Source organism: Podarcis melisellensis, assembly GCF_964234715.1.
Source record: "Podarcis melisellensis genome assembly, chromosome: 13".
Classification (NCBI taxonomy): domain Eukaryota; kingdom Metazoa; phylum Chordata; class Lepidosauria; order Squamata; family Lacertidae; genus Podarcis; species Podarcis melisellensis.
In genome coordinates this window covers 26,537,332-26,549,536 of record NC_138545.1, presented here as the reverse complement: position 1 = coordinate 26,549,536, position 12,205 = coordinate 26,537,332, and the positions used below count along the sequence as shown (strand labels likewise).

The 12,205-nt window shown below is 40.0% G+C and overlaps 3 protein-coding genes across 3 annotated transcripts in view; all 3 read left to right on the top strand.

The window, feature by feature from the left end:
* Window positions 1-12,205, top strand: part of LOC309354852 (vomeronasal type-2 receptor 26-like) — a gene marked incomplete at both ends in the record, with an annotated part of 356,212 nt that overhangs the window by 40,007 nt on the left and 304,000 nt on the right. The window lies entirely within an intron of this gene.
* Window positions 3,899-4,831, top strand: LOC309355542 (olfactory receptor 5V1-like; the record flags this gene model as incomplete). Its single annotated transcript, XM_081886484.1, has 1 exon — window positions 3,899-4,831. One exon carries the CDS (start codon window positions 3,899-3,901, stop codon window positions 4,829-4,831), a length of 933 nt encoding a protein of 310 aa, XP_081742610.1.
* On the top strand, window positions 10,456-11,423 carry LOC309355544 (olfactory receptor 5V1-like; the record flags this gene model as incomplete). The annotated part of the gene is made up of 1 exon (XM_081886486.1): window positions 10,456-11,423. Exon 1 carries the CDS (start codon window positions 10,491-10,493, stop codon window positions 11,421-11,423), a length of 933 nt encoding a protein of 310 aa, XP_081742612.1. The 5' UTR covers window positions 10,456-10,490.

Genomic DNA, 12,205 nt, shown 5'->3' with positions numbered 1-12,205 from the left:
TGTAAAAATGTTACATGGAAAAAATACAAGAGACATTACACGTACTTCTGTAAAACAAGAAAATCTTTAATAAAATAACAACAACAACAAATTCTGCACAGTACTGGCTGCTGTTTCTTTGTGAGCAGCTTCCTTGCACAACCAAAGCTGCTCACAACAGCCAGCTTGTGGAGAAAGACACCACACAGTATCAGATCCTGGGTGGCGTGCACCCAGGCAATATCTTTTCTACAGGTTGAAAAACTCTTAAAAATATCTTAGCCCCACCCCACCCAAATTGCATTGGGGGTGGGTCCATGGTGGGGTGCAGGGCCCCCAGATAGGCACAGGGCAAATCACTCTGATATTGGAGCTAGTATCAGGGCTAGAGTGTGAAGGGGGGGCTGTTCCTGCAAGCCCTAGTATAAATGTGTATGTGAGGCAAAATTAAATACAAAAATATGGATTGTATATTGGGGAAAATGTGCATCAAAATGGTGATGAAGTTTTGTGAATACTTTAAAAGCTTGGGAAAACAAGAACGTGCCCCTCAACAGACCCATTTTGAACAGATATCTCGAAACAACAGAAGCCATCCCAGCTTCTGATCGGAACCTAGAAAGTCCCACTTTTTGGTTCAGTGCTCTGATGTGAGCCAGCAGGCTTGCTCCAGAGCACTGGACCAAAAAAATGGTGTGTTTTTTTTCTTTTTTGTCATGCACAAATCAGCTGGCTCCCATGGGAGTTTGGAGCCAAGAAGTGCCCCAATTTTGATCAGTGGGATGTTGGAGGGTATGGAGCAAGTGAAACCAAAATTATCAAATATGTACACCCCCTACTATGGGTTCTATTATATTTGTATAGTAACTGTGTAATCCTAAACATATCTGCACATGGTTAATTCCGTGAAAGTATTACTACAGTTTAGGTATGACTTTCTTTTTCCTCCTTATTTTACAACTGCAATTCACTAGGCTAAGTATGCAGAAGCATTTCAGATTATGATGAATACCCTGGAGAGGATTAACAGTATTATTAAAACATTCCATTATTAGGCATCAAGGGGGCATGCAGGCACTGATAATAATTGATTTTCTTGGTAGACTGTCTCTCCAGCAGAGCAATACAGAATGTGAACCGTAAATGTATTTGAGGTAGTATATCTTGGCAGAAGCTGGTATACCTGATTAGAGTGAGCATCAGTCCTCCAAAAATCAGGGGGGGGGGAATATTAGGTTGCTGACACTGACCTAATAAAAGTTGCTCATTGACATTGTTTATTTAAGAGTCTTAAGGCTTTGATTAGAATATGCTGGAAGACGGGGGGGACCAGTGGCGTAGCGTGGGTTGTCAGCACCCGGGGCAAGGCAAGTAATTTGCGCCCCCTAACCCGTGGATTTGCGCCCCTAACCCTAACCCCCAGATGTTGCGCCCAGTGCGGCCGGCTCCCCCTGCACCCCCACGCTACGCCACTGGGGGGAACTCATATCAGTATTTGTTCAGAGAAAACACTGCTTTTAAACTCACAGGTGCAAAAAAACACATCCAAATGCCGAATTGTAGCTCCCTGTTTATAACTTAAAAGTTACAAACTCCCTGTTTGTAACTTCCCTGCTTGTTACAAACTCCCTGTTTGTAACTTCTGTCACCATCTTTGCAACATGAACAGAGTATGCCTTAGGTTAGTCTTCAGTTGCAATTAAGGGAACTAAGGGCTGCCTCTCAACATTGCACCAGAAATTAATGGGGGAATATGTCTCATGTGGTCACTGAAAATATATATGTGCTTGTGGGAGATACTGGGGGACATGTTCAATGCCTGCAGCTATTTAGCAACTGAGTTAGCTGTTTGAAGTGGCCAACTTTTCCATTGAATGGTAAGTACAATGAATGGTAAGTACAAATCAACACTGTCATTTTCTTGGAAATGTATCTAACAACTGTGGAACTCAGTGTGCTTGCTTATACCACTAGTTGCAGCTTTGCTGACTTCTAAGGACTGACGTTTTTATTTCAAATATGGGTTTGTACTGCAAGTTCCACTAGAAGGGAATCTGATCCAGCGTTTTGCAGTGTGCTTGCTCCTTGACCTTTGATGTTACCTCTAATCAACTGAATTGTGACAGCTGTGTATTTTAATAAAATGTGATCCTAAGTATGTTCCTACTATCTGAAGGGCAAAGCTTGAATGAACGACACCCCCCTGCCCCCCAGCATGGTTTTCTTTCTTATACCAATATTTAGGAGAATTGTTGTTCAGTGTTACCAGTATATGCAAATGTCTGGCTCATTTGTTCTAAGTAAAGATGGAACATACAGGCTGAAAATACTTTTATTTTTTACATAACTTTGTTTGTAATGGGAATCTTTGGATTGTTCCTTTGTAGCTACGCTGTATCTTTGCATTTTTGCTTTTCCAAGTGATGTTTTATGGTTTATATGTTTGCTTGATTGTTTGTTTTCTTTCCTTTTGTTATATTTGCTTATCATTTTTTGAATTGCTAACACAAAAGTGCAATTTTATTAAGAAGTTCAGTTTAAAAACTGTAACTTAATATCAAGAAGAGGGCTTAGGGTTTCTATTCTATTATACAGGGTAAAATGTATACAGATACGTTTGTATTAGGAGAAATTCATTTCATTTCATTTATTACATTTCTGTGCCACGGTTCACTCACATGAGTCACAAAGCGGCTTACATACAATAAATAACACAGTAAGACATCACAATTGCAACATAAATTATATAAAATAATTCACATGAACATGCAGTTGAATTTTCATAAGGATTTTAAAGAATTAAAATATACCTGTGTGGAAATGCAGAGAACTGAACTGAATATAGGAAAACTGGAGAGAAATGAAAATTGTCAGATTTACCCATTTCTATCCCCTGTACCTGTAATAAAGTATACGTATTTTTTGTGTATAAGACACCCCCATGTATAAGACACCCCCTATTTTCGAGGACTTAAATTTAAGAAAATGGGGGAAGATGGCACAGAGTTGTTGAGCTTTCTTTTTTTGCGGAGAATTGCCCAGAGTTATTGAATGCTTTTGAGGGGAAATTAACCAGGGTTGTTGAGCTTTTTTAGTGGGCATTGCCGAAAATCGATCGCCCACATGCGTCCAAAAATCCACCTCACATCTGTCCCCTTGCTGGTAGAAGCTGCCAATCACCCAACCAATTGCTGCAGCGTCAGCCAATCAACACCAGCCATTGATGCAGCAACCAATTAGATGTCCGATAGCCACTGACAGCCAAGGCAGCAACAAATCAAACGTTCACCCTATCAACTATACATGTATAAGACGACCTCCACTTTTTAGCATAATTATTAAAGAAATAAACCTAGTCTTATACACAGAAAAGTATGGTATACAGCTGCATACTACATATTAAGCTAACATTTAGTTTGATCCTGAGGATGAACATCTTCTAGACATTGCATTAAGTAATTCTATTTTACTTCCCATCTTGTTGCTTATGCCTTATTCTGGGTGCCACTCACACCTCAGATTCTATTTAAAAGATACACAGGTTAGGGATTTTAATGTAGTAGCACTTATAGTTTGAATATGAGTCCACTGGAAATGAGGATGGTACTAATAGTCTCTTATTTTTAATGCATGTCTCTGTTTATTCTAAAAGGCTTTTCTAGGATAGCATTGCTAGGTATTTTTCAAGCCGTCTTTATGGATGGAACTAGTGCATTTTTGTACGTATATTTGTCCCCCCCCCTCCGTTTTTTGCACATGGCCACAATATTTTAAAATGATGTACTGTTTCTTAAAAGGAAAGAAAAACAGTTATGTGCATTTGTATAATCACTGTTCAAACTGTGTGCATGACTTTTGTTTATGGCAACATGACACTTATCAGTTTCCCCTCATTTCTAAAACAGAAAATCCTAAAACAATGGCCAATGAAACAGCACTGACCGAATTTCTCATCTTGGGCTTTTCTGGTCTTCAGGAGCTGCAGCTGTTGCTCTTCTCATTCTTTCTTATCACATACATCTGCACTCTGGTGGGGAACATCTCCATCATTACCATTGCCTGCCTGGACCCTCAGCTTCACACACCCATGTACTTCTTTCTAGGGAACCTCTCTTTTCTGGATATCTGTTATACCAGCACCAATGTCCCCCAGATGCTGGTCCACCTTCTCTCAGAGGAAAAGAGCATTCCATATGCCAGTTGTATAACTCAGCTTTATTTCTTTGTCTCATTTGTGGGTACCGAGTGCATCCTGCTGGCTGCCATGGCCTATGACCGCTTTGTAGCTATATGCCATCCTTTGCACTATGCAGCCACCATGAAGAAAGGGTTTTGTCTCCAGTTATCCGGAGCCTGTTGGGCAAGTGGTTTTCTCAACTCAGCTGTGCACACCTACTTTACCTTCCAACTACCTTTCTGTGGGGTAAATCAGCTCAATTATTTCTTTTGTGATATCCCTCCCCTTCTGAAGATTTCTTGTGGAGACACTTCCCTCAATGAGATCATTCTTCTTGTCATTGGGGTCTTCATAGGATGGACCCCATTTGTCTGCATTGTCCTCTCTTATGTCTACATCATCTCCACTATCTTGAAGATACGCTCCACTGAAGGAAGGCTCAAAGCCTTCTCTACCTGTGCCTCACATCTGACCATTGTCCTCTTGTATTATGGGAGTGCCATCTTCACCTATGTCCGTCCAATTTCCACCTACTCTTTAGACAAAGACAGAATCATTTCTGTCATTTACAGCATTGTCACACCCATGCTGAATCCTTTGATCTATACCTTGAGAAACAAAGTTATTAAGGGTGCACTGAAAAAGATATTTATGGGGAAGCTATATTTGAAATGAAAGAATAGTTGCATGTTATCTTAGATGATGATGATGATGATTAATTTGTTCAGTTGGTTAGGGTATGGTGCTGATAACACCAAGGTTGAAGATTTCATCCCCATATGGGACAGCTGGATATTCCTGCATTGAAGTGGGTTGGAGTCAATTATCCCAAGGTTCCCTTCCAACTCTACTGTCCCATGATTATTTGATTCTATTAACATTTAATCTTCACCTATTTATTGTTTGGGATTAACGTAAAACAAAAATAAGTTGGGCAATGACTGAATTACCACAGTGGCATTTTAGTATCATTAAATTAAACATGCTTTCATTGGTCTTTCTCTTTTCCTATCTGGTTTATGTGTATGTGTGTGAGAGAGGGAGACATTTTGTGAGAGTAAGGCCTGAGTTTTAATTCTAATATCATTTTGTTTTTGAAACTCAACTGTAAGATCTTTAATTCTCAAACCTGAAATGGAGTAACTAATTTATTTATTTTTGCCATATTCATATTTCTTCCAGTACAGGCAGCTATAGATAGCTACAGATCTGGTTGGATTGGCCCACAGCACATTCACAAATCCTGTGGTGTATGGCTTTTACTTCACAATCTGCTTTCCTACATGAACTTCTTGCTTAACAGATCCTACACAGATACTCCACTTTTTAAAAAGGAAGGTTTAGAAATTATTTTTTTAAGAATTAGCCCTCTCCAGATTGTTTTGGGGACAGATGCATAGCTCAATGTGTGGCCCTTGGGATGGCTCGAGGCAACAAATACTGATTGGGGGGGGGGAGAGAGAGATTGGGGCCCCAGAGCAAATTGGTGGTGTGTCCTTGCACAGCTCTAGTAAAAATGTGAATAATAGGCAAATTGCATACCAAAATGCGGACATTAGGAGAGATGTGCAGCAAAATGATGGCCAATTTTCCCGAAGACTTTTTTAAAATGGAGGGTGGGGGGAGAAGGCCAATGTGAAGAAAGATGGCTGCTTGAAACTGTCATTCCAGAGAAGCACCAGAATACTATCTCCCTGAACTGGTAGCTATGATCCACAGCTCCCCTACTGTGATGTGACATTGTACAGAGGGAATGTCAGTGAACCCAAACATAAACTGAATGACCTCTCCTGTTTCTTTTTCAAGCCATAGGAGAAAGATAGGTCTAATGAGGGCTTGTAATGAGACCAGGCCACACCCCGCATGGCTCCTACCTTGACAAACTTTGGTAAAGCTTTAAGGAACAGAGATCTTAATCTCAGGGACTTGTTCACTTCCCATATAAGACATTGTTAAAGAAACATGGGAATATATGGCCCGAACAGCTGGTGGATATCTCAAAGAGAAAGCTGGAAATGAGCCTTGAATGCAATAAGCAAATTCATCATTTACAATGTGACAACATGGAGGTCAGGGAGAAACTGAAAAAGGCTGAGAACTCTGAGTGCAGACAGAAGCTTCTTTACTTGTGTAGATTTCAAAAAGAGGTGAAGCCAGATCTAACTTCCTTCATTGTCACTTGGTTCAAGACACTAATTCCTAGCATCCACTTTAATTGTTTTTAATATTGTTTTTAATGCTGTAACCCACAATGGGACCTTAGGGTGAAGGGCAATTAATAAGTACGGTGGTACCTCGGGTTAAGTACTTAATTTGTTCTGGAGGTCCGTTCTTAACCTGAAACTGTTCTTAACCTGAAGCACCACTTTAGCTAATGGAGCCTCCTACTGCCGCTACGCCGCCGGAGCCCAATTTCTGTTCTTATCCTGAAGCAAAGTTCTTAACCTGAAGCACTATTTCTGGGTTAGCGGAGTGTGTAACCTGAAGTGTATGTAACCTGAAGCGTATGTAACCTGAGGTACCACTGTATAACAATGATGATGATGATGATGATGATTTGGAACATATTCACAGCATGGTTGACTCCAATCTCAGAGAAGGAGTTCCCACACATGATGTGGTATTGTGTTTTGCCTGCATTGTGCTTTGCTTGTTACAGGAAAGAAAAAAAGAAACTCCACAACTAACAGGATAGTTCACATGACAACCAGCCATCTGTGGTTTTAAGAAACTCTTAGAAAATGCCATGATCTGAAACTATTTATGGAAAGTTACAAGATGTGGGAATCCAATACCAGTGGGTTATTCCCCTTTCAGCTAGTTGTCATGAGAAGCCTGATGCAACTCAATATCACTAATAGATGTGAGGCTACTGATCTATTGACAGCATTACATCTTGAATTATGTCCCGAGGCAGTGCATGATGACCCATGAGTAGATGGAGAAGAAGATGCAGGAGAAATCATAGACACCAGATGGGAAGAAGTCTCTGCTTCAAACACGCACACACAAACACCCACCCACCCACACAGGCTTGGATCCTCACCCCACTCCCACAAAAATAAGCAAAATAAAATCAACAGTTACATTCCAGGCCCCTGCAGCATAAGTGAAATCAATTGAAGTGGGAAGCACCTTCTAAACACCCTTTAAACACCCTGTCTGCCAACCTCTCTTCAATCCATATAAAAATGATGTACCCCAAAATATCCATAACTAGAACTGAAGCTCTACGGCCAGCAGGGGGAGGGTGGCTGCTGCTGTTAGGCAGGGAGGTTGAGCAGCATGAACCATGCCCCACCGTGCCTCTGGTCTCTTTGGGGCTTCCTTTGTCCTCACTGATGTCCTCTTCAGACTCTGTGGAGGACCTCCTTGTGAGCCACAAGGACTCTCCAGCTCCTTCTCAGTATTTCTGGGTTTGAATTTATTTATTTACTGGCATATATTGAGAACTCTTTAGGCTATAGTCTTCAGTTGCAATTAAGGGCATCATGGGCTGCCTGGCAACATTGCAGCCGAAATTAATTGGGGAATAAGTCTCACATGGTTTCTGAATATATTTATATGTGCATGTGTGAGATACTGAAGTGTGTGATACCTGCAGATATTTACCATCCAACATGCAGTTGAATTAGCTATTTGAAGTAACCAATTTTTCCTTTGATATTTCAATGCACAGTGAGTACAAAATAATACTTCATTTCCAGTGAAAAGTACCTACCAGCTGTAAAAATCAGTGTGCTTCTTTATAGCATGAATTGTAACTTTGTTGACTTCAAAATTTACTCCAAGTACAGATTTGCACTGCATGTTCCACTAGAAGGGAATCTGGTCCAGAATTTTGCTGGGTGTTTGGTCCTTGAGCTCTGATGTTATCTACAATCACCTGAATTGTGGTAGTTTTGTGTTTTAAGAACATGTGTTCCTAGGTATGTCTCAGTGTGTCCTTCCATTATATACACAACTGACTTGATTAAGATGTTCATGCTAGAGGAAAATAACTGACAGAAAATTGTTTAGGATCTGAATGTTAGTGTATAGAACACACACACACACACACACACACACACACACATTGTTAGGCTTATCTCTTGTAATGCATGCCATGTTAAGACACAAAAGAAACAATAAAAAGGTTACAGCTTTTTAACTTTGCAGATTCAAAGTTAGAAATAGGGAGGCCAGTAGCAGAACATACATAAACGCAGGAGGTGTTGTTTGCCTGAGAGATTCAAGTTATGTATGGGGTTTTTAAAAACCTGGAAGCTACATTATAAGAAAAGTTTGGGTTGTTGTGGGTAGCAAGCTGTGCAGGGCTGAGATACAGTATCTTAGAAATCTGAAGGGTCAAACCAGATGTTTGCTGAATGCAGAGCACATTATTAGGCTATTTGTGTTTTCTTAATGGATTAGATGCATAGGGTAACAATGTGTATTGTGAATGCAGAGCATGGGTAGGGAAGACTGACCTCTTCACTTCCCCATCATGCTCAGAATGGAGATAGCCTCCTCATCCTGTGTGGTTTGGATGATGGGGACTTCCTCACCCCATTAAGGCTTCTAGCAATGGGGAGCAATCTCGAATCCAACTGCAGCAGAGGAGTGAAGGAGAAGAAGAGTTTGGATTTGATATCCCACTTTATCACTACCCCAAGAAGACACAAAATGGCTAACATTCTCCTTTCCCTTCATTCCTCACAACAAACACTCTGTGAAGTGAGTGAGGCTGAGAGACTTCAGAGAAGTGTGACTAGCCCAAGGTCACCCAGCAGCTGCATGTGGAGGAGCGGAGACACGAACCCGGTTCACCAGATTAAAAGACTACCGCTTTTAATCACTACACCATGATGGCTCTCCACTCCCTTCCTTCCATGCTTCTTCCCTTGTAAGCATGGTCTTCCACTAGAGATGGGGAGAAATTCAATTCAGGGCTCATTTAAATGCAGACTTACTTCATTCACACTTACTAAAACAATATGAGAGCTAGAGAACAACCATCCTTTGAAATATATACTTTTCCGAATTTTGCAATGTGGTTTTCCATCTAAGTAATATGTAGAAAAATGTACACACTACTATGCATAAAAATGTATATACAGTGGTACCTTGGGTTACAGACACTTCAGGTTACAGATGCTTCAGGTTACAGACTCCGCTAACCCAGAAATATTACCTTGTGTTAAGAACTTTGCTTCAGGATGAGAACAGAAATTGTGTGGCGGTGGCGTGGCAGCAGCGGGAGGCCTCATTACCTAAAGTGGTACCTCAGGTTAAGAACAGTTACAGGATAAGATCAGACCTCCAGAATGAATTAAGTTCTTAACCTGAGGTACCACTGTATAGCCAGTAAATATTATTCAAATAATATGATATATTATGGAAAATTGCTTTGCCAAAATGTGTGTATTAGACAAAATTGCAAAAAGATTTGTTTACATTCAGATAAATTCACACAGATATACTGATTAATTTTCATGAGGATTTTTAAAAATTAAAGTATTGGCAAACTGATCTGGAAAAGTGGAGAACTGAACCTTATACAGTGGTACCTTGGATTACGTACTTAATTCATTCTGGAGGTCCATTCTTAACCTGAAACTGTTCTTAACCTGAAGCAATTTAGCTAATGGGGCCTCCTGCTGCTGCCGTGCCACTGGAGCACGATTTCTGTTCTCATCCTGAAGCAAAGTTCTTAACCCAAGGTACTATTTCTGGGTTAGCGGAGTCTGTAACCTGAAACGTATGTAACCTGAAGCCTATGTAACCTGAGGTACCACTGTATTGGAAAATTGAAAAACGGAGGGAAATAAAACAAGATATGAAACTGGATGCTACATATTAAGCTAATGTCTAATATGGCCCCAACGCTCAACGTCTTCTAGACATTGCATTAAGTTTTTCTATTTTACTTTCCATCATGTTGCTTAGGATCTATTATGGGTGCCACGCCTACCACAAAAATAAATTTAGCAAACACCTAAGTTTTAGTGTGGCAACATTCACACTTTGGAAGATGCTTGCTGTGGAAATGGGGATGATGTGAATCTATTAAGGATTTCAAACAAGCTTTTTGTTGGCCATTGGTTCATGCTGGCTTTACAGATGGATCTAGTGTATTTTTACTCATTTATGCTTGAGTTTCCTTTGAATTCTTTTTTTTGTGCACTGTCACAATATATTCAAATGGTGTGTAGTTTATTGTTTTAACAAATGAATAAAAAGTTGTGCGCATTTACAGAATTTCTGATCAGTCTCTGTTCTTGGCTTCTTCTTATGGTGGCAGGACACTTATCAGATTTTTTTTCTCATTTCCCAAACAGAGAACACCAAAACAATGATCAATGAAACAGCACTGACTGAATTTCTCATCTTGGGCTTCTCTGGTCTTCAGGAGTTGCAACTGTTGCTCTTCTCATTCTTTCTTATCACATACATCTGCACTCTGGTGGGGAACATCTCCATCATTACCATTGCCTGCCTGGACCCCCAGCTTCACACACCCATGTACTTCTTTCTAGGGAATCTCTCTTTTCTGGATATCTGTTATACCAGCACCAATGTCCCTCAGATGCTGGTCCACCTTCTCTCAGAGAAAAAGAGCATCCCATATGCCAGTTGTATAACTCAGCTTTATTTCTTTGCCTCATTTGTGGGTACCGAGTGCATCCTACTGGCTGCCATGGCCTATGACCGCTTTGTAGCTATATGCCATCCTTTGCACTATGCAGCCACCATGAAGAAAGGGTTTTGTCTCCAGTTATCCGGAGCCTGTTGGGCAAGTGGTTTTCTCAACTCAGCTGTGCACACCTACTTTACCTTCCAACTACCTTTCTGTGGGGTAAATCAGCTTAATTATTTCTTTTGTGATATCCCTCCCCTTCTGAAGATTTCTTGTGGAGACACTTCCCTCAATGAGATCATTCTTCTTGTCATTGGGGTCTTCATAGGATGGACCCCATTTGTCTGCATTGTCCTCTCTTATGTCTACATCATCTCCACTATCTTGAAGATACGCTCCACTGAAGGAAGGCTCAAAGCCTTTTCCACCTGTGCCTCACACCTGACCATTGTCCTGTTATATTATGGGAGTTCCATCTTCACCTACGTCCGTCCAATTTCCACCTACTCTTTAGACAAAGATAGAATCATTTCTGTCATTTACAGCATTGTCACACCCATGCTGAATCCTTTGATTTATACCTTGAGAAACAAAGATATTAAGGGTGCACTGAAAAAGATATTTATGAGGAAGCTGTATTTGAAATGAAAGATGTGTTGTATTTTATTTTAGGTTTGTTTTTGTTTTTTACTTGAACCTTTAGCATTTACCCAATCTATTGCTTGTGATTAAAGTAAGCAAGAATAAGAAAAACAGTGACTATGAATTATCACAGTGACATATCATTAACATTGTTTAAAACAGCCAAAATTTCTAGTTCTGCTTTCATTTATGTTTCTTTATTATATTTTGTTGCAATGGCCACATTTTCATTCTAATGTTGTTTTTACTTTTGAAACTCAACTCCCAGATCTCACATGATCACACTGATCAACCGTTATTGGTGCAACTAATCTGTTTATTTATGCCATATTTTCCTTTCCTCTAACAAACTCTAGACAGAGTTCATGGTTCTTCACATACACAAATAGTGTCTTATACAAACAGTGCAACTAGTAACCAACACTTCATTTGTCAATGGTCAATGGTCAAGAAATATTGCAAACTATCTTTCTTATTTTAAAAAATTGACATCTTTGCTCTCCCATAAGTTGGTACCCCTGGTTCCTATACTGGAAATAATGGAAGTAATCAGCTTATTATATGAACATGTGCCTAACAAACAATTTCCTGGGAACACATTGTGTTTGGAAAGCAGGGCCTGTGTACATAATTACATCTGAATTAACAAACATAAGATTGTGCTTCATGATTAGGGTTTTAAAGTGAATAAATGCAAACATGATTACATTATTATTATTGCATAGTTAGGATTCCCATTAGTATACAACACTTTGGTTTTCTGGAACCTTCTTCAGAAGACACATAAT